The 23,464-nt window shown below is 44.5% G+C and overlaps 1 protein-coding gene across 1 annotated transcript in view; it reads right to left on the bottom strand.

The window, feature by feature from the left end:
• NPTXR (neuronal pentraxin receptor) overlaps positions 1–23,464 on the bottom strand; it is a 57,088-nt gene that overhangs the window by 23,736 nt on the left and 9,888 nt on the right. Inside the window, exon 2 of the mRNA XM_069231303.1 lies at positions 11,688–11,922. Within this exon, the coding sequence (XP_069087404.1) occupies positions 11,688–11,922 (235 nt within the window). The remainder of the gene's footprint in view (positions 1–11,687; positions 11,923–23,464) is intronic.

Below are 23,464 nucleotides of genomic sequence, written 5' to 3'. Positions count from 1 at the left end.
AAAGTGGAATCTATAGTGCAAAATTATACACAGCAAAAAGCATTTAGTTACTATCGCAAAAACGTATTAAAATCAGTAGGTTTGTAAGTCAGATTTTTAAAAAAGCTGCAGCTCAGAATGTATAGAAAAATGTGGCCTGATAGAATGTGGCCTGATTCTATCTTTGCTATAATTACCTAAAGAATGCAAACTATAAAGATACTTCCATAAATATCTCAGCTCTACTAATCAGATTTTCTTTTCAGAAAAACATATCAGAAGAAAGAAAAGCCAGCTTCAGGTTTTCTTGTTTAACCGTGGCTGTAATTGTGCTAGCGACTTGCCTTTCACACAGGATCTGGCTCTGGCAGAGGGTATTGTTATCTCAGAACTCAAATGTAATACACTTATTACAGTTGAGCAGCTACATAATCTCTTTATTATATGTGACTAGAGATGTCACACCTCGCCTCTGATAAGGAAACAATAAACAGGTAGTATACACGATTTGAAGTTTCCAATGAATTATATGCACCTAACTTTTCAATTGTCTATCAACTTTTGATGTTTCTTAGCTCCGAAATTTGACCTTTGTGTAGCTTCAAAACTGCTTTGCACCGTGAAAGGCTGACACCTCATTTCAATGCTAACACCAAGTCAAGCCAGCTGCAAGGAGGGGACAAGGGGTATTTTGGGTATGGGATCTATGTGTAACATTTGCTTTATGTGAAAGCACACATGCTGAGTGGTTTGCCTTTCTGCAGCTGTTTTCACACAGGAATTTGTGCTGGAGTGTCTACCTTGAGTGTAAACATGAAGCTAAACAATGCTAATTTTGTGTTCTGACTAAAGGCTTTACGTAGCACAACGTAGCCTTTTTCCCACCAATGATGTACAAAACATCACCAGTAATGTGATGTTTAAAGTCAATGCTGCCTAGTACCAAAATCCTAGTCTTGATTCCACCTCATGCTTTTTCATCCACCACTAGATACTCCCTGCTTTGTTTGTCTGTCTTCCTCTTCCTCCTTCTTTCCCCCTGTGTCTTTTTTCTCTTGGTCTGGGTGAAAGTCTGATGAACAAAAATAATAGTGGCTAATCCCCTCATAAGAGCGCTGGTTGGCCCAACCTGCAATCACCAAATCAAATATATATATATATATATATATACACACACACATATATGATATATATATGTGTGTATCTATCTATCTATCTATCTATCTATCTATCTATCTATCTATCTATCTATCTATCTATCTATCTATGTACACACTCACATACACATATACATATAGATACTCCCACACACGTATGGTCAAGGTACATAGAGGTGGAGTTCAGTAGTAAATCCATACAAACAGAAATATGCTTACCTTGAAGATGTAGCATACTCAATATTTTGAAGTTAATATTTTTATAGGACTGTATTTTGTACTTCAATATTGTGATATACAACCTTGTTCCTCTTATGATGTCTGCTTTTATTACTCTCCTTCTCATAGGTTTCACTTACTAGCCCTGCACAACGAAGGACCAAAATACATCAACAAACGTATGACCTTCCAACAACCAACCAAACATCTGTGATCTGCCTCCCTCTTCCTCACAGACACCCTCAGGCCTTCTGAGCCAACAGCGGAGGATAGTCTTTCTCACACCTGGTGGCAAAGCTTGGAACAACCTTACCCTGCACCTCAACACCGCTTCATCGCTCCAGCAATTCAGGAGAGGACTCAAGACCTGACTGTTCGAATGAACAGTTTGCCACACGGCAGCTAGCAACTCCAGCTCCTTGAGACCCTCACAGGTGATTTTCTGTGCTTTATATATAACTGATTGATTGATTGACTGTGTTTGAAATTTTAGAGAGAGAAGGCTATTGGCTTGGAGTGAGTGTCTCTCCAAAGAGAAATCTTTCTATTGGCTAAATTCAACTGAGCTCGTCGATTTATTGTTCATAGAAATGTAGAATGAGCCTCAGTTTAATAAACAAGTTAGCCTTTTTTTCAAATCAGCTCTGCCCACAGTGCCTTCAGGATCCATATTGCAAAGAACCAGGATAGATGTGGAAGAGAAGATAGACTTAAGTCATTGTAACCGAACTTTCACAGCACCCAGACCTAGCTGTTCACAGACAAAGGTTTAACCAAACAATCTCTAAGGTATTTTTTACTCTCCATTTGATAGCTTTGCTGAGTTTAAGTTTTACAATTATTTTATTGACTGTTTTGCCTGTAACTCTCTGTTGTTCAGTGCTCTGTCAGCCTTCTGACAAAGTGTGAGGTATACAAAAATAGAAAAAAAATAAACAAGCAAAATGCCAAATTAGCCTAAAAATAGTGACTGTAAAGTTCCACACAAAGGCAAGTATAAAGTAGCAAAAGTGTATGTTTTAAACAAACATGCTGACTCATGAGTGAAAATAAGCGTATCTGGCATTTAAATTGTGAACATTATTTAGCATGAGGGCAATATCAACATTATCATATGAGTCCATTAAAATGTGTGTCCACTAAAATTGCTCAAACTATTATAGAGAATTTAGAGTGCCATTTCTCTAATCAAATTTTTACTTCTTTTTAGATGCGAACTGTAAGCGCAGCTGTCTGCATGACCCATTGTTACTAAAGACCTGATTTAGAATTCAGTGAATAGGTATAGGTACAGTGAACAAACGTGACGGATATCCAGTCTGGCGTATAACAATTCAGTTGTATCCTATGGCACTTGTAATACAGCGAACGGGATATCCATCATGTTTGTGACAGAGTAACCCTTTGGCCAAACTCTAAATCAGGCCTACGCTTTTAATATATAAATAGATTGCGCTCTGCCAGTGTAGTTCTTTTCTCTCACATCATGCTATTGGTTGTTCTCATTCCACCTCTTACAGAATGTTTGAATTGTAATGAATGAGGAACTATTTTACAGCTCAAAATTATTCCGAGCCATCACACATTAAATTAGTCATCTTATAAATGCACTGTATACATCAGGCATGTTTTGCTCTTGATTTTTCACAGCAGCATAATGTTTTAGGCACGACCTAGAATGCAAGACAGACCTACTGGCTTTGCTAAAGCTTATTTAGAAAACTACATAATGGTCATTGTTGGCTAATTTTTATGTGGGTACTGACACTCTTGTGGGATGAAGGCAGATTGTGTCCAGCAAAGTCATGCTCCTCAGGAGAGAATTTACTCTCTGTTGCACTCATCGTGAAATATGGATTTTCAGATATATTTTTGGGGGACTATGCCCCTAAATGTCTAAGTTTTCCAGCAAACACATCACACGTACACATCTGCCTATTGCCAACAATAGTGGTGGCAACTTGTAACTAATCCTATATGTAATGCACAGTGCATGGGGCAATTTTGGAGGGTGACTTGGAATTACTTTTCTGGTCTCTAGTGGAGACGCCTGGTGATGTGACTGTGAATGTTTGTTCCCTTGGGGTCCCGCAGGTACCAAGCACTGTTCGGCAAGGGTCCTAGGCACTAGGCTTCCAAGGGCAGAATGGTCTCACAATTCTACTGATGAGGCAGAAGAATCTCATTGGTTTTGGTGATCAGTCAAGGATCTGGCAGTCCTGTCTTGGGTGCACTCCAGTGCTGTGTGATACTTGGAAAGCAAAATGATCTTTAGATGGCAAGTGCACCGTAAATCCAGCTCTTCCCTACCCCTGTGTGGAATCCCAAAGTGGAAGTGAGCCAGCATAAAACCACTGAACAAAATATTTGCCTATGCTGGGTGTTCTACCAAAATATTGAGTTTTTTGTGGTGACCTTCACTTACATCGACTGCACGAATATCGACTGATGTGGAGTTAAGATTAGTAAATCTACACTTCCTTATATATGCTTAAGTGGACGATAAGCTTGTGGTCGATATCCTGGAGTTGATATAAATGCAGATTAATATTAAAGACTTCAACATTTTGACATACAGCCATTGACTGGATGCAAGATAAAATTGTTAACCAACATACACCTACTCTTGGAATATTGTTTGAAACACTCGTATAAAATCATGACTTTTATCGGAATCCTTAACTATATTAAAGTTTTAAAGTAGTTAGTTAGCAGCCACCATGTTTATGTGGCAAATGCCAATGTGATTTGATGAGTGGCTTCTAAAGGCGTAAGTAGGTTCTTAATTATTTCTGTGCTATTTTAAGACAGCAAAGTTAGGTTTGTACTTCCTTCTACCAGTCATACAGCTTGATCGTATCCTGGCAAGGGGTTTGCACAACGGGTGAGAATCCTTGCTGAGATCAAAACTGAGGCAAAAAACAGCGAAAGCATTGAGGGCTCATCAGACAGCAGGCAGATCGCTTGCACATTGGAGTGTAACATTAGTCCACAAGAGCCTCAGCCATGCCAGATTTATAGAATTACTACAGACATATAAATTTATCTAGTGCGCTTATTGAAAATCTACCCTGGCTACGTCCCTTGTGGTCTTGTCAGCCATGTTGATTAATAGCGAAATGGCAGATTACATACAATTAATCAATATTTATTTTCCTTGGAAAGGAAACTGCATGCATGGGGTGGAGCTGTCTACTGGCAGGAAGCCTGCAAATTCAATCGAATGGGCTTCTGCCTGGAAGGAAAGGAAGCAATGAGAATCCCATTTCTCAGAACCTTCAATTTCTGCTTAGAAGGAGTCACTCCCTTCACCACCTGAATCTGTTGGGCCAGCCCCTTGCACGAAGAAGCTGGCAAATGGGACAGCAAGTCAAAGTTCAGCATCCCAAAGGGTGGCATTAAAAATGGAAAGGATTCTATAGACTACAAATACAAGGATCCTGTCAATGGTGCGAGTCATCCTAACCCTGATGTCTCACTATCCTCCTTACCTTTCAATCCAAACCTGTAACTAAGCCACGTATCACATTGCAATGCCTGGTGTAGGAGATGGTACACAAGCATTTTGCCTTGCCTTTGGTCACACCTATTGACTTTGCAAATGCTTGTTTTTTTGGGCATAGTTTACCGAAAGAATACTAAAAGCTATTAAAAGATGACCACTATTACCTGCACACACACTCTTGGGCAGCTACCTTTGAATGTTTTTGCATTAAAAGATGCCTGTATGTGCTCAAGGCATGCACGTGTACCGCCGGCCATCTATGAAAAATAATTATGAAATGTAATTCCAAGATAGTTGCCTGCTGGCAAATATTGGTTTCACCAACGCTTTTATACCAGAATTTGACAAAATTAATCAATGAGCGAGGAGTAGTGGTAGTAGTCAGGGAGTCATGGGGAGTGGGAAGACAGGGGGCAGGGCTGTAAGGGGAGGGCCATGAGAGCACAAGACGAGCGGCGGTGTGTGAAGGGGGCAGCCGGGAAAGAGGAGGTAAATGCTGACTTTTGGCTGTGTGGCTGGTGCTGCTACACTGAACATCACCACAGTAGGCTGAGGCGAGATAAGAGCAGCCTGCAGAAATATGTGCATGCCTGGTATTTTTCAGGGGATAATACCAATGGCATGATAACTCCGGTGGTTAATGCACTTAATGGACAGTAGGCTGAGGCGAGATAAGAGCAGCCTGCAGAAATATGTGCATGCCTGGTATTTTTCAGGGGATAATACCAATGGCATGATAACTCCGGTGGTTAATGCACTTAATGGAGAGGTCTGTGATTTGTCTATTTACAGTTTTGATTCATGATAAAATAGCTCAGAGGATGTGTTCCTGCAAAGCACACTCTTTAACATGCAGATAACAGATTTGTATTTTATGTAGACAGCTAAGTGGGTTACTGCTTTTGTCACAGAGCTCCTTTTGTTACTTGGAGTTCATAATTTATAACCCTTCTAATTTAGGACATTGAGCTGTGAACTGGCATCAAAGCAATGTGTTACATTTCAAATCCTCAGTTTATGTGAAGGATTTACTAACGCGTTGCCCCTCGTTTAAAGTGACACAAACCTGGTACAAAGTGCTGTTAGGTGGTTTGCTTTCTAGAGCAAATCCTGAATTGAATTGAAAAGTAGCCCTAAAATACACAAAGTAGCATTATGCACTACTTTGCGTCAAGGAGGCATACCCAGTGCAAAATTTGAGCTGGTGATTGCTCAATTGTTTTCGAACCTGCACTTACTTTTTTTTTCATCAGACTTTGACCTAAAGTAAGAGAGAGAAAAACTAAAACAGAGGGAGGAAGGAGGAAGAGAAGATGGGAAAACAATGACATAGAAAGAAAGGAGGGATGAAAAGGAACCTGCAAGTGTAAGATAAAGGGTCTCGGAGTGTCTGGTGGTGGATTAAAGAGAAATGAGGTGGAATCAAGACTACGCAGCCTTTTATTCAGCATGCCAACATTCAATAGCAGTAAGCTGTAAGCATAACTTTGGATCCAGTACTGACTCTTTTACAAATGACTCATTGATTTATCACTATTCCTTATCTACTAACTTTGGTAGATAGGGATTTGAATAAAAAAGCACGCTTTCTTGAGGCAAGCTTAAAGTTGGAGAAAATATTTATTTTCTCCAAACCTTTCCAACTTTGAAAGAGTACTACACTGTACACCACAAATACAAAGTGGTAAAGTATTACATTTTGTCAAAGCATAGACTTTTGTGTTGAATGGGTACCCTTCAAGTATAAAATTTATGCTTGACATCTTGCATATGCTCTTACACTATGGTGCAAGAGTGTGCGTTGGCACAAGGACGCCTAAGGCACCAGAGGAGCGAGCAACAGCACTAAATCTTAGCAGATATCCTGCTATTATCTATGCTCTCTCAGCAACTTCGGTTACTACATTGCATAAAATCATAGTAAATCTGCTCCTCTGTTTCTCCAGCACTCTCACCGTATAATGCCTACCAGTATGGATGACATGTGACTCCTACACCTTGAAGTTGTCATTTCCTATACATTAATTTACACACTCATATGACTCATTGTTTTTGTATAATATGTTTGTGATGTACAGCGCTCTGACACTCTACATTGGGATAAGTAGCACTATAAAATAAACAAATGTGAGAGAGGGGCTAAGGAGATATGACTGGCACCATTGGAAGGTGGTAGTGATAGAATCCATGAAGAAAGAGGTCATTGTTGGGGGGGAATGCCAACAAAAATGGTTACACCAGGTGCCATCAGTGCTAACGCCAGCCCTTTGTGTGAAACAGGGAGAGAGCATGGGGTGGCAGAGAGAGTTGTGGTAAGCAGAAAGAGCAAGAGGAAGTAGAGAAAATTGTACCTTGTGCACCGAAATGCAAGTACTCCATATCAGGCAAAAGGACAAAGCCACAGCCTATAGTAGGAGGTGAGAGAAACAGCTGCCTGCGTGGTTGATCTTACATGTTATTGACAATGTGTCAAACATATGTATTTTGTATACTGTAGGAAAGTACCATCTTGCCTAGCATGTTACCCCCATATTTCACTGTATATATGTTGTTTTAGTTGTATGTGTCACTGGGACCCTGCCAGACAGGGCCCCAGTGCTCATAAGTGTGCCCTGAATGTGTTACCTGTGTTTTGACTAACTGTCTCACTGAGGCTCTGCTATCCAGAACCTCAGTGGTTATGCTCTCTCATTTCTTTCCAAATTGTCACTAACAGGCTAGTGACCAATTTTACCAATTTACATTGGCATACTGGAACACCCTTATAATTCCCTAGTATATGGTACTGAGGTACCCAGGGTATTGGGGTTCCAGGAGATCCCTATGGGCTGCAACATTTCTTTTGCCACCCATAGGGAGCACTGACAATTCTTACACAGGCCTGCCACTGCAGCCTGAGTGAAATAACGTCCACGTTATTTCACAGCCATTTACCACTGCACTTAAGTAACTTATAAGTCACCTATATGTCTAACCTTTACCTGGTAAAGGTTAGGTGCAAAGTTACTTAGTGTGTGGGCACCCTGGCACTAGCCAAGGTGCCCCCACATAGTTGAGGGCAAATTCCCCGGACTTTGTGAGTGCGGGGACACCATTACACGTGTGCACTACACATAGGTCACTACCATGTGTAGCTTCACAATGGTAACTCCGAATATGGCCATGTAACATGTCTATGATCATGGAATTGCCCCCTCAATGCTATCCTGGCATTGTTGGCACAATCCCATGATCCCACGGGTCTCTAGCACAGACCCAGGTACTGCCAAACTGACTTTTCAGGGGTTTCACTGCAGCTGCTGCTGCTGCTGCCAACCCCTCAGACAGGTTTCTGCCCTCCTGGGGTCCAGCCAGGCTTGGCCCAGGAAGGCAGAACAAAGGACTTCCTCAGAGAGAGGGTGTTACACCCTCTCCCTTTGGAAAAAGGTGTTAAGGCAGGGGAGGAGTAGCCTCCCCCAGCCTCTGGAAATGCTTTCATGGGCACAGATGGTGCCCATTTCTGCATAAGCCAGTCTACACCGGTTCAGGGACCCCTCAGCCCTGCTCTGGCGCGAAACTGGACAAAGGAAAGGGGAGTGACCACTCCCCTGACCTGCACCTCCCCTGGGAGGTGCCCAGAGCTCCTCCAGTGTGCTCCAGACCTCTGCCATCTTGGAAACAGAGGTGCTGCTGGCACACTGGACTGCTCTGAGTGGCCAGGGCCAGCAGGTGATGTCAGAGACTCCTTCTGATAGGCTCCTTCAGGTGTTGCTAGCCTATCCTCTCTCCTAAGTAGCCAAACCCTCTTTTCTGGCTATTTAGGGTCTCTGCTTTGGGGAATTCCTTAGATAACGAATGCAAGAGCTCATCAGAGTTCCTCTGCATCTCTCGCTTCACCTTCTGCCAAGGAATCGACTGCTGACCGCGCTGGAAGCCTGCAAAACTGCAACAAAGTAGCGAAGACGACTACTGCGACACTGTAACGCTGATCCTGCCGCCTTCTCGACTGTTTTCCTGGTGGTGCATGCTGTGGGGGTAGTCTGCCTCCTCTCTGCACTAGAAGCTCCGAAGAAATCTCCCGTGGGTCGACGGAATCGTCCCCCTGCAACCGCAGGCACCAAAGAACTGCATCACCGGTCCTCTGGGTCTCCTCTCAGCACGACGAGCGAGGTCCCTTGAACTCAGCAACTCTGTCCAAGTGACTCCCACAGTCCAGTGACTCTTCAGTCCAAGTTTGGTGGAGGTAAGTCCTTGCCTCCCCACGCCAGACTGCATTGCTGAGAACCGCGTGTTTTGCAGCTACTCCGGCTCCTGTGCACTCCACGAAGATTTCCTTTGTGCACAGCCAAGCCTGTGTCCACTGCACTCTAACCTGCATTGCACGACCTCCTGAGTTGTCCTCTGGCGGCGTGGGACTCTCTTGTGCAACTCTGGGTGAGCACCGTTTCACTCCACTTCGTAGTGCCTGTTCCGGCACTTCTGCGGGTGCTGCCTGCTTCTGAGAGGGCTCCTTGTCTTGCTGGACGCCCCCTCTGTCCCCTCACGCGACATCCTGGTCCCCAGCAGCATCCAAAAACCCTAACCGCGAGCTTTGCAGCTAGCAAGGCTTGTTTACGGTCTTTCTGCAGGAAAACACTTCTGCACGACTCTTCACGACGTGGGACATCCATCCTCCAAAGGGGAAGTTTCTAGCCCTTGTCGTTCTTGCAGAATCCTCAGCTTCTACTGTCCAGTAGCAGCTTCTTTGCACCCACAGCTGGCATTTCCTGGGCATCTGCCCACTCTCGACTTGATCGTGACTTCTGGACTTGGTCCCCTTGTTCCACAGGTACCCTCGTCTGGAAATCCATTGTTGTTGCATTGCTGGTTTTGGTCATTCCTGCAGAATTCCCCTATCACGACTTCTGTGCTCTTTGGGGAACTTTAGTGCACTTTGCACTCACTTTTCAGGGTCTTGGGGTGGGCTATTTTTCTAACCCTCACTGTTTTCTTACAGTCCCAGCGACCCTCTACAAGGTCACATAGGTTTGGGGTCCATTTGTGGTTCGCATTCCACTTTTGGAGTATATGGTTTGTGTTGCCCCTATCCCTATGTGTCCCCATTGCATCCTATTGTAACTATACATTGTTTGCACTGTTTTCTATTGCTATTACTGCATATTTTTGGTATTGTGTACATATATCTTGTGTATATTTGCTATCCTCATACTGAGGGTACTCACTGAGATACTTTTGGCATATTGTCATAAAAATAAAGTACCTTTATTTTTAGTATATCTGTGTATTGTGTTTTCTTATGATATTGTGCATATGACACTAGTGGTACTGTAGGAGCTTCACTCGTCTCCTAGTTCAGCCTAAGCTGCTCTGCTAAGCTACCTTTTCTATCAGCCTAAGCTGCTAGACACCCCTATACACTAATAAGGGATACCTCGGCCTGGTGCAAGGTGTAAGTACCCCTTGGTACTCACTACAAGCCAGTCCAGCCTCCTACATATACTTATTGTCAAACATATGTTACTTCAACTTCTCAACCTCTGCCAGCACCTTTTATGGTATGAACAGTGCTAGGTTCTCCCTTTACAGGCTACACTTGCTTGCAAACACAATGGCCCTCATTATGACCCTGGCAGTCCAGGGCCGCTGTGGTGGTCTAACCGCCATGGGACTGGCGGTGCAGACCGCCATATTACGACCACGGGGTTTGGCTACTGCCAAACTGCTGCGTCCCTGCCCGTCCCGCCACTTTACCACGGCTGGCCGGGCTGGAGATTTCCACCTGCAGCCAGTGAAAGTATGAAAACCTCCAAGTTTATTCCGACTAGGGACACCGTCAGCATTTTCCTGGCGGTCTCATCGCCACAAAATGCTAGCGCAAAGGTATCCCGATGACAGGAACTTCCGTTCCTGTCACCGGGATACCCTCCCAAACACCTCTGCACACACACAGGCATGCACCCACACACACACAATCACGCACAGATACACCCCCACTCACACACACAGTCACAACATTCATCCCATAGACCAGTGGTCTCCAAACTTTTAATGCCACGCCCCCCCAGTTGAAAAATAAAAATCAGTGGGCCCCCCACTCAGAATTTTTCACAAATATTTTATAAAGATGGGAATGTTTAAATATGTCTAGGTTCATTTAAACATTGCAGTTAAGTACTATTACGTTTTTTTAAAATGCAATAACATGTTTCTGCTTAAAACAAAACACTGTTATCTGTGTAATGTATCTTTTGGCGAGAGTCAGGCGCCCCCACCTTGGATCACTTGAGGCCCACCTTGGGGGGCCCGCCCCCCAGTTTGAAGACCCTTGCCATAGACACACATACATACCCATACCCATACACATCACACACGCATGCATACACTCTCCATACCCCACCCCCTCCCTCCAAGTATGTCCATACATACAGACACCAGTACGCACTCACTCACGCCCCCCTTACCCCTTACACATTCGCCCATGCACACACCCCTACCCCCGTCCACATTAATGACACGCATACACTCCCTCACACACACCCATTCACACCAGCGCTGCCCTTGCAATCTTGCAACTCAGTAGTAGACTGGTCTTATCCTACTACCTAGGAGCAAACAGGAGTCTTTTAGGGGCTAGAGGTAGGATAGGGCTCAATGTATTTATGTCACTGGGTGTAAAGGGTGTCTGGTGTCACTTCTGCTTCCTTTGGCATTTTGGTGAATCAACTTCCATGCAGGCTCATCCATTACCAAAATGTACTGCCCTTTCTGTTAGTGTCCCACTTCTTCTACATCACATGGTTTGTTTTCACAGTAACCTCACTCATACTCACACATCCTGACCCGCTCACCATGCTCCAGCTCAGCAATGCGGCTTTGGAGTGCGCTCAATTCCTTTTCGACGTCCACTCGCTGCTTGTCGTCATGAGCTGAGGCAGCAGGCCTGTCCTTCTCCAGCTCAAGCAGCTTCGCCAGCAGTTGTCCCTCTAGTTCCTCGAGACGGGCGTGCAGAGAGTCACGCCCCAGTAGAGGCGTGCCTGTCGTAGACGCAGAGGTGGCGTTACGCAGTCGCTGTTGAATCTCTTGCTGCCAGGAGAGAACAAGGCAGGTGTTACAACCTAAAACACTCTCTTTACGCCAGGTTTAGATGTATTTATTTTATATCAAATATTTGTAAAATACTATACAGTTCCATACAAGTTGCCATAATGTGAAACAAACACCACAAAATAACAGAGACTAAAATGTAGTACAACAAAAGACCACAGTTCTACAAATTACCAAATATTTGTTTCACAAAGTAATGCCACGAACACCAAGTCAAGAGCCTCCGTGTCATGTTTGACAGCATCAGATAGTCCTAGCTTTGAAGTCAGCAGCACAGGGCATCCAAGGATTTGTAGGTTGTATTTTAACATGTTAAGTATGGGCTAAAAAACATATCCTGCATGCAGTTCAATAATCCCAAATGAAGTTGATGCTGTGATCTATTAAAACACTCCCTTTTTCCACAAGTGCTTGTGCTGAGGGCAATAACAATAGTACAGACACATTGATTAGTCTTGGAGTAAATCTGCCTTAAAATCAAGCAGGGACGGGTTACAATAACACACTCCACCTTTTACCTTCTCACACTACTGTAATCTAGAAGTAAAGGTGAGTTGAGGCTACCAGGAATGCCACTCCCACAATGCATTGGCTTTTCCAATGTTAGCTCAGGACGGGAACATCTTGTCCATGATTCCATGGAGCCACTTGGCAATGATACTAGAGCAGGCATCAAAATCCTGACGTATAATAGAGCCTAAGAAAGGGGCACAAGTGTGGAATGGGAAATGGATATTCACATTCAAGGTTGTGCTCAGACCAACCAGCCCATCTGTATTATTTAGGTGACAGCTGTGCACTACCGGAGTTCAGCAGTGGGCAAAATACAGACTGAAGGAAGGCAGGACGGTAGCCACTATGTAGCCAATATCCGAGTTCACTTGTCTATAAGGAAACCTGCAAGATACATTTGAGGTAATTTAATCTGTATAATATGCCAAAAACTCTCTCCTCTTGTCTCCGGTCTCTCTCTGCTCTAGTCTTTAATCAAGAAGATTTTCTTATTCGATGAATAGAGGGTCCATGATATGCTGACCACTGAAATATAAAAGAGCTTGTTGACTACTAAATTGTGATTAATCTGAGCTTTGCAAAGATGTTATTGCTAAATGTACTGACACAGTGTGGGGGGAAAAACGATATAAAATGAATATGATTGAGTTGGGTAATAATGCCGTAAGTAAAAAATGTAGCGATACGTCATTTGAAGTGAGTACCGTACAGATGTTCAGTGTTAATCTACTAACTGGCTTTGAGTAGCAGGCATGCCGTTTTCAAAATAATCTTGTTTTTCTACTAGAAGTTAGGCTTGGGGAAAAAAAATCACACAAGGGCAAACTCTTCTTGGCAACACATACATTACCATAACTTAATCCCCCATTGCTGTGGGTCAGGACAACAGTAAATGTTAGGTCCAAGTGAGGACAATCTCAGTCCAGAGATTGAGAAGGGCGCTTGTATCCTAAATGATGGGCCCCTGGTATGTTCCCCTCAAGGCAAGTCAGTGTCCCCAGATTTTTAAATGTATTTTATTTGTGCACTTTTATGTAGAGCAAACAAGATCCGCCAGGGCTGCAAAGTGTTTTACGTGGGATATTCAGATACAAGTAAAACGTACAAGTGTTGTAAAGTGCTTATTTAAAATCAGTTAAGTATCAGTCTACAAGTTATAAGCAAAACACTTTAAACCATATAAAACAAGAAAGTGTTAAAAGTCGATACGCAATACTAGTGACGAAAGAAAAATTTCACAATATAGAAGATGATGCGGCTTAGTCACAATCGAGAAGAGTGTTAGAGTGTATAAGAGAGTACTCCTGTAGTGTTCTTTTACGTATTCTTGCATGCCTTTGTGAATTGCCCACAAAACATCTAAAGTGGGCATAAAACAAGGAATGCATGTACACTTAGTACAAACTGAAATGACAGTGCCCTCTTTGCGTTTTCACCAGGGAATTGAATATCTTAGTTTTGATTCACAAAGGTATATAAGAGTACATTAAAGGATACTCTTGTAGTACTACTTCCCGTACTCATAAATTCTGTTGAGTTAGTGTCCCTTACGTTTTAGTGAGGGGCTCTGCTGGTGAGTGTCCCTCCAGGTCAGAAAGTGTCTCTTGAGGTAACTGTAATTGCATTTATATTGTGTTTACTACCCCGATGAGGCTTTGAAGCATTTGTACACCGAACAGTGTGCTGTTCCAGAGCCCAGGGTTAGTTGTTAATTTGGTGATTATTGCTGGTTATTTGGATTTCTGCTCTCAAAGAAAACATTCACGCCCATATTTATACTTTTTTAGCGCCGCATTTGCGCCGCTTTTTGAACCAAAAGTGGCGCAAACTTAAAAAATAGAATTGTATTTCTAAGTTTGCACCGCTTTAGCATCAAAAAGCAGCGCAAATGCGGTGCCAAAAAAGTATAAATATGGTCGTCAGTGTATTTACTCCGGTGTCTTTGAGAAGGATTAAATTAGTAGGAGTTAGGTGTGATCATTAGTGGGGGGTATGTGAGTTCATGCAGATAGCAGGTGGGATTAGTAGATGAACTAGAGGAGATTAGGTATTGCTAGGTTGCAGGGTGTGTCTTTTAAAGAAGGGAGTATTTGAATCCATCATTGTTGATGTGTTCAGTAGGAGAATAGATCTGGGTGAGTGTTTCTCCTGGCAACTGACGCTTTATTAGTTCATAGACACAGAGGCCTAGACTTATTAAGGGTCAGTGATGTGACATAGGCCCTGCAACCCCTGCAGTGCGGGGGGCCCTGAGCTCAGGGGGACCGTCAGGACAGTACCCTGTTCTGAGAGCCCCTGACCAAGTCTGGAGTGGGGGCCCTCTATGTACTTTGCAGGGGGGAGGGCTCAAGTTTCGTTACGCCCCTGCTGTGGGTTACATGGGCGCTGGTGCGCCCCTGCACGATTTTGCAGTGCGCCCTCTGGTCTTTTTAATAGTAAGCACATTGATGCAGTGCTTTGCGTCTCTTTGCACCCATGTGCACCACACAAGCACCCGCACAGAACGTTAGTATACAACCCCCAGATTCCACGAGCACCCCGGAGGAAGCTCGACCCTCAGCCCCTCCCCGAGAAGGCAGAAGATCAATGTTCAGCTCGGTGATTCACTCAACTTTCCTCTGCTGATGGAAGGCCGGAAGCCCCCCATGGATAGGAAGGGGGGGTTAGAAGGAGAGGTCATTATTCACTGTGAGCATCTCTGAGCCCCCCACACACAGGAGAGCGTCTCTGCGGCACCACACTGGGCCACCAGCTGAGACATGGCACACATCAGCGGGGAGGAGAGAGAGAGGGGGAGAGGATGGAGAGAGACGGTGGGTTGGAAGGGGGGGGGGGGCGGGTAAGCGAGAAGGTGAGCAGAGAGATGAAAGAGAGGCACAGAGACGAGGAAGAGAGATGGGTGTGGAAGCAGGGGCGGGCGACATGTTGAAAGGGGAGACCTTTAGAACCACAGGGGAGAATCGAGGAGCGGTCAGAGGGGGGCGGCAGGGGAGGGCGTGCGGGGACACAACGAAAGGGCAGCAGATCACGGCTCTGCATGTCACCGGAAGAGCGTGACACATGGAAACACGAGGCGTGACCCAGTAAGCAGTCTGGAAAGGCGATGAGCAGAACTGCCAGTTCTTGCCTCCATTCATTCAAGAATTCCACCTTGTGGCTTTGACAGTCCTTGCGTGACGTGCTCTGCCGATAAGGGTATCGTGTTGTACTGGCAGGGTCAGGGGGTCCTATGGACAGATATATTATTTTATTTTAACATCTTTTATTACCAGTAGGTAAAATAAGGATAGAATGCACATCATCAATGAGGAAATGTACAAAACAGGTAATGGCACAACAGAAGACAATATTCAAGGCTTGCCGTGTTTTCCCTTATCGTTCATGTCCCCCTACAAAACGTAACATTCAGCTTCGCCCCTCCTTCCAGCCCCAACAGATCTTGAACAACCACCACCACCGCCCATACACCCATTCACTGCCCATCCTTTTGGGCTTTAGCATAAAATAAAGTTTTATTGTAGGTGTTAACTATGGACTGCAGTGCCATATATGCAAGCGGCAAAGGTACATGTGCCAGAGCTACAATTTAGAATAAAGTGACCAATTATCTAATGTAATGTCTGGAGGGATGTGTGTCGTTCTTGATGCCTCAGGACAGGTGTATTACAGGGGTTTGGGGCGCTGAAGAGGTCACAAGTGTGCATTAGCACTGATCGGACCATATGTGCAGAGGAGAAACTATATGTGTAGGTATAGTATGTTCATATCAGTAATCTAGCCTGTAGGGATCACTGTCTTGACAAAAGCCACAGACCATGTATGGGGCCATTGGTTGAATCATGTCGACCTGCTATATGCAGGAGTAATTATGACTCTGAGCAGGGGCGGCTCCTCCTTAACGGCGGAGGAGCGTTGTCCCCGCCAGCAGCGGCAACTGTAAATCCTTTCAAAGAAAAGGATAGTAAACCTTGTTTATTATCCTTTTCTTTTAAAGGGGTGGGGCCACAGGCTGTGACGTGCACTGAGGGGGAGTGCTACTCCCCCTCAGAGCGCATGTATGTTTGCCAGCCGTGTCGGGCCGGCCAAACATACATGCGCAGTGTGCTCTCTGCAGCCCAGCAACACAGTTGCCGGGCTGCAGAGAGCCTGCACAGGCTCCCTGTCTGCCTGAGACCGTCCTGGCTGGGCGCTCCCAGCCAATCCTGATACTGCTTTGAGCAGCGTCAGGATTGGCCACAGGGCAGGCTGTGAGCCTGTGCCTGCATGCAGCCAGCAGGTAAGAGGTGCACAGGATGGTGTGGAAAAGGCAAGTGGTGAGCCGCCCGACTCCTTCCACAACCCGCGAGCTGCTCCTTACTCTGAGGCATCACTTTAGCTTTTAATCATCTTTCCTTCAGAACAGAATAAAGGTGGTTCCTGGTTGAAGGTTACTGAGAGTTTTTAGCTCATGTTGCTCTTGGATCCCACCACCAACCCTCATGCATATGGGCTTCCTGTGAACTCACAGGTGAGCTGGCCCACTGTTAGAGAATGCTTTGTCAAACAAGGATGGCTGATGATGAAGCATGACATCCAGGGGGTGTGTGAGGCCATACCTTTCAGTTTTTTTAACTGACTCCCAGAGTATAATAGGGGTGCTGATATATTATGATCCTATATTGAAAATAAAAAATGTCAAGGTCCAAAGGATCTTCTGGAATAGGGAAATTGTACTGTAAGATGGAGGATGCAAGTATAGAAAGCTCACTTTTTCCTCTCGATTCCCCCAAGCCCCATAAGAGTGGGGTATCATAATTGAGTGAAGCCTGGAGTATACCTTTATAGGAGTATAGGAGAGCTGGGGGTCCTCTTATATGTATGTGTAGAAGTAAAGAGGACAGTTTATAAATGTGTACAGGAGTGCTGAGGAAACCCCCTTACGTATGTATGTAGAAGTCAGGAGCATACCTTATAAACGTGTATAGGAGTGCTGAGGAAACGCCCTTACATATGTGTATATAAGTCGAGAGGATACCTTATGAATGCGCACTGGAGCACTGAGAATACCTCTTATATATGTGCATAGAGGTGAGGGGTATACCTTATAAATGTGTAGAGGAGCTCCCAGGGGGTCCACACACACACACACACACACACACATATATATATAGATATAGCTGGGCACCTTCAGCGTCTATGGGGTGTGTATGTGTATGTATATATATATATGTATATATATATATATATATATATATATACAGCCACATAGACCCTGAAGACTACGGACCGGGGCTTGTTCGGCAAGCATCACTGCTGTGTAAACTTCACCGCTCCCAACAACACTCTATTCAAGTTAGGAAAAAAGGAGCCACACCAGCGAAGTCACTTTATATGATTTTACTTGGCATGTACAAGGAACACAACGAGTTTCGACAGGTCACGTTCTCGATGACATATATATATATATATATATATATATATATATATATATATATATATGTAGATATCAGGAAGACACCTTATAAATGCATTTGGGAGTGCTGAGGGTCCCTTTATATATGAGCATAGACGTCAAGAGGATACCTTATAAATGTGCACAGGAGCACAGAAGAGACAGTTTAAATGTGCGTAGAAGAACGAAGGACACACTATAAATATGTAGAAGTAAGGAGGATACCTTCTAAATGTGTATAGGGGAGCTGAGGGGACCCCCTTGTATAGGTCCGATTAGTCTGGAGCTCCGAGGAGGCTTCAGACATATGTGCATAGGAGCACAGAGGAGCCCCGTATAGCGTCGCCTTGAGACAACTTCTATACTCTGCTAAGAGCAACCATCCTGAGATCAGTCCCTCACATACCCGGGCAGTGTGGAGGGAGGGAGCGCAACCCCCTCCTCCCTCCGGTGGGCTCATGTACGCCCTGTAAGTCTTAATCATGTTTAAAATTATTATCTGAATTTAAGCAGTTTTGTGCAAGATCAGTTGTTCCGTATATACGTGTTTTGAATAATAAAGAGCCTCCCTCCCCCTCTTCCCCAACCCCCAGGCGGATCCGCCGAGAGGTCTGAACACTCATGAAAAATAAATGAAGACGTCTGAATAATAAATTCATTGACAAAAAATATTATATAGAGATGCAGGAAGCATGAACACGCACTGACCGAGGCAGTAGGGCTGGCTATGTTTTTACGTAGGGAGGAGAGAGAGAGGGAAAGAAAGGAAGGGAAAGGGGGAGAGGAAACCAAAAGGAGGGAAAGAGAAAAGAAGAGAGGGAAAACATAGAAAGAGAAGGAGAGCGCGAGAAAGAGAGAAGGGGAGAGAGGGGTGAAAAAGAGAGAGAGAGATTCCATCATTTCACTACAGAACACACCACAGTTTTACTTCTAATTTTACACTCATTACAGCACAGTGCCGCTGTTGTTCCGCGTAGTGCAAGATTGTTTCACCACAGAATGTGGAAATCGTTGAACTAGACAGAATATAGCTCTCATAGTATAACAGAACGGGTGTCAATGTACTGGATAGCATGTCATTATGGCAAGGCAGCATATGGCCATTAATGTACTTGCCATCAGTGTACTTCTGTACTACAGAATATGCCATGATTGTATTATAGCATGCCATCAGTCTTCTGCCGAATGAGGCCATGACTGTGCTACAGGGTGTGTCATCGTTTCACTATAAAAATATGGCTATTACTGCACTGTAGAATGGGCAAAAACATGTTGTTACCTTCCAGTGCTCTATGTGCACTAGTGTACCAGGGAATGTTCTCATGACTGTACTACAGAGTGTAACCATCATTGTACAAAATGTGACCATCACTGTGTTTCACAATGTGGCCGTGCATGTACTACAGAATATGCAATAATTGTGTTATAGAATGCCATCACTCTCCTACAGAATGAGGCCATAACTGTACTACAGGGTATGTCATCGTTTCACTATACAAATATGGCTGTTACTGCACTGTAGAATGGGCATTATTGTACCCCAAAACACGCCGTTATCGTGCCGTAGTATATGAAGAGTACTGTACCAGGGAATGTCCCATGGCTGTACTGCAGAGTGTGGCTATAGCTGTATAGTATATGAGTATCGTCGAATACTATCATCCGCCTTAATTGTCCTTAGAAAATCCGGCACACACAGGAAGGCAAACAAGCGGCAACAACACATTTAATTCCACGCGCAAACACTGTGAGACAAGCATTTAGATACTGACACAGAGCAGCCACAACCTCACTGGGACACACTGTAGCCACACACACAAAGACCCAGACGGATACGAGCACACACAGACAAGCAGTCTACACACCGTGGCAACTGCACATACATGTCACAGCCACCTACAGCTCAGATACAAAGTGACACACAGCGAAGGCGCAGTGTCGCACAATGACATAGAGCACGTGCACACTGACACTACAGCACAGACAGTGAAACACAGCTCAATTGCACAATGACACAGCACAGAAAACAGTGACACAACACACACCACAAGCTCATAGTGATACAAAACACGTAAGTCGTGACGCACAGTACAGACAGTGATGGACCCCACATAGCACACGGATGCAGCGGAGACCACATCACAGCAATACAAACATCTGGGTGTCAAAGACACACATACATGTAGCCAAAGACGCCACTGTCACAACATATATCATATTCAGACTTAACCAGACACACAACACAGACATATATGTAAGGCACAAGGCATAGTCACTACGACAACTTACACAACTGCATCCACTATATTCAGCCACACAAGTACCACTGCCACAATGTTTCCAGCACAGCTTTGCCAAGAAAGGGCAATGAACCAAACGCAAAAAAGACCATGGAAAGATGGAGAGAAGGAATGTCCACCAAAATAAACTCGAAACTATAGAACTAGCCCCAAATAAGAACATCTCTCCACCGACCTAGTTTGCTAATCACTATGGAAGTAATCTACGCCACGAGAACATCTCTCCACATCCCCATCCTGTTCCTTCCTATGAAAAATGATTCAGTTCTAGTAACATCTCTATACAGCCCTAACTGTTCCTTCCTGTGGAAATGACCTACCTGGGAAGATCTCTCCACAGCCCCATCATGTTCCTTCCTATGAAAAATGATTCCTGTTCTGAGAACATATCTATATAGCCCTAACTGTTCCTTCCTAGGAAAATGATTCCTGTTCTGGAAACAGCTCTCCACAGCCCCGGCAAGTTCCCGCCTATGAATATGATTCATGTTCTGGGAACATCTCTCCGCAGCCCCATCCTGTTCCTTCCTACGAAGATGATTCCTGTTCTGGGAACAGCTCTCCACAGCCTAACCTGTTCCTCCTAGAGTACCCCATCCAAAGCCTAGGCCTGGTGTGGTGGGTGTCCCCTGTGGGAGTAATTCTTGTGATATGATACTATCCATCCACAAATTCACTCTGCTCTTCTGTGAACATCTTTCCACAGTCCCAGCCTGCCCTTTCTCAGGGAAGTAACTCATTTTTTGCAAAACATCTTCCCACTGCCCTATTCTGTCCCTCCTTATGGAAGGATTCTTGTTGTAAGAGCGCCACTGTCCTAACATGCCACTAGCTGAATATCCAATCAGGGCAGCAGAATGGCCAGCCTGTGGAGTAATTCCTGCCATGATTTTACCACTACAGAGTCCCCCCTACTGTAAACCTGAATATTCTGTGCGGTTTAATGCAGCTGTCCTATTCCGCACTTTGCACTTTACCATGTGAAAGTTTCCACCTTTCACTTGATGATCTCTGAACCCAGAGGCCATCAAGGTGCAAGTTCTAGGTATCCCTCTACCCAGCAGTAGACTTTGGCTGGAATATGCGGCCAACCATTGTAGCTCCCCTTTTTATCCTGGCCCCGCCGTGAGGACATGAGGAGATGACCGAGTTGGTGGCTGTTACCTTAGAGGGGGTGCCGCCTTTTTGGTGGTCTCTACATACCCCCTGTTTAAAATCCATGCAGTTCCCCATAACAGGATTATTCTGTCCCCAGAACTGAAGTGGTCAAATTTACAAATGTTTGTGTTACTTTTATAACGCAGATCCGACGCAAAATCCTTTTCAGAAATTACAGACCAGAACAAATTGGTATTTGTACTGGTTTGTAAAAAGAAGTAACGCAAAACCAGCACGAACCGCTGCTTTGCATTATTCTGCCTGAAGGGGGTGTTCCAAGGGTGATCCCATGCAACCACCCATGGTTTCTTTCGCCAAACCTTATCTACTAAAAATAGTAGACAGGGTTTTGTGCCAAAATGTAACACCACTTGAAAGAGGCAGCAAAATAGAAAATTATTTTATTTCTCTTAACTTTTACCACTTTGCATGTGTTCTGTACTGGGCAGTGCACTTACAAAGTAGGCACAGTTTTATAGTTAGTCTAAACATAGTATTTGGTACTTGAAGAGTATCCTTCCAGTACAAAGCATATGCTAGACTCAAGTAGACACCTTTGCACCATAGTATGCGTGTGGTGCTCAGTAATCTGATTTTGTGCTGGCCCTGGGGAGAGAGCAGGATAGTGCCATATCTCTGTAGATACAACACGTACTGCAGAAACTTTGGGTGCTGTGCCGCATTGTGTGAGAGGTTGGTAAATCTGCCCCAAGGTTTTTTTATGACAGTGATAAGGAATGTCTGACATCCCCGCTGGAGGGACAGTAGAATGTAATAGTACTGCTCCCTCTTAACGGGTCCACAAAGTAAGGGCGGGCTGGCAGCCCAAAATCAGTCCTTGCCAAAATGTTCAAAGCAGCCCCATACGACTGTAAGGCCACAACTAGAATGAGGGATGAGGCTTTCATGGCTGGATCATGCCAGTTTACCATGTCCTGAAAGTAGCCGTCAAGACTACAGATGAGTGGAGAAGTGCCAGGGTGGTAGAGTGGCCAATCTGACTAAGAGCCTTGTAGAAATGACTCCTTTCCCCATAAGCCCTGTCAAAATCCCCTATGACCACATCAACAGTTATTTTGAAGACGACAGGTTAAAAAGCCCCTCCCCCCCACTGACAATGCTCTCTCCACCTAGCTCCCACCTACATCTCAAAATGTAACTCCCTGCTGATTAGGAGTCGGGTCGATGTCCAGCCTCCCTCAGCTGTAAGGGTACTGGGTACTTACAGTCGCTTCTCGGAAAAGAAGTACTCTTAAGAACCTTTGAGGATTTGAAGGGTGTTTCCTCGGAGTTTGAGCAAATTTTTCCTGCCTCCTGCAGTTGTAAAAAGCTGGAAAATGAAGTACTTCCCTGGAAAAGCAGAGACCATCCAGTAAAGGAGGTCGTGAGCCAGCCCACGGAAGGTCAGCCATCCAACCTGCTTACCTAGGAAGAAGGTGGGAGCTGTGTTAGTGAGGCCAGGCTACAGATGAGAAGCAGATCAGCCTTCCTATCACAGTGGCAAAGTTGTAGATTAGCACCTCCCAACAGTTTCTCCATCTGGTAGACATTCAACTGGGCACCACTTGATTCTTTTGTCCCTGGGCGATAGCACTTTATATATGCCTTTTTGAGGTGACCAGGGGCACTGTTACTCTCTTCAGGTGTGCTGCAAGGATAGCAGAAAAAAATAAGTGGCCATCCTTTGCACCCCTTGACTCTGAGTTATTCGCAAAGTCTACTTTAAAGGACTCAATACTCCTGCATATGGTACTGTAAGTACTGAAACCTTTCACACAGACTTTGTGAAGAGCTTGGGTTTAAGCCTTTTCCTGGAAAACACCTAATCATCTCCACAAGGAATCACAGGTTACTGTCAATCATCAGTGAGTGAAATATTCAACCATTGCCATAATATCCAGAGAGCTCCAAAAGTCATGCCTTTACTGTGAGGTTCTATGGGACTTTGGGACACTGAAAAATCTTAACCTTGACCAGCCACTTCCAGGCTATTGGCTTTTAAAGCCTATCTCTAGCCGGTGTCTTTAGCCGCCATGTTACTGGTCTGTCTTACACCTACTGATACTTTTGTTTCTCACACTACTGAAGTTTATATGTTAACAGTCTGATGTATTTGCAG

Source organism: Pleurodeles waltl, chromosome 4_2 (genome assembly GCF_031143425.1).
Source record: "Pleurodeles waltl isolate 20211129_DDA chromosome 4_2, aPleWal1.hap1.20221129, whole genome shotgun sequence".
Lineage (NCBI taxonomy): Eukaryota > Metazoa > Chordata > Amphibia > Caudata > Salamandridae > Pleurodeles > Pleurodeles waltl.
Note: the sequence above shows the minus strand (reverse complement) of the source record. Positions and strands in the feature narration are given on the sequence as shown.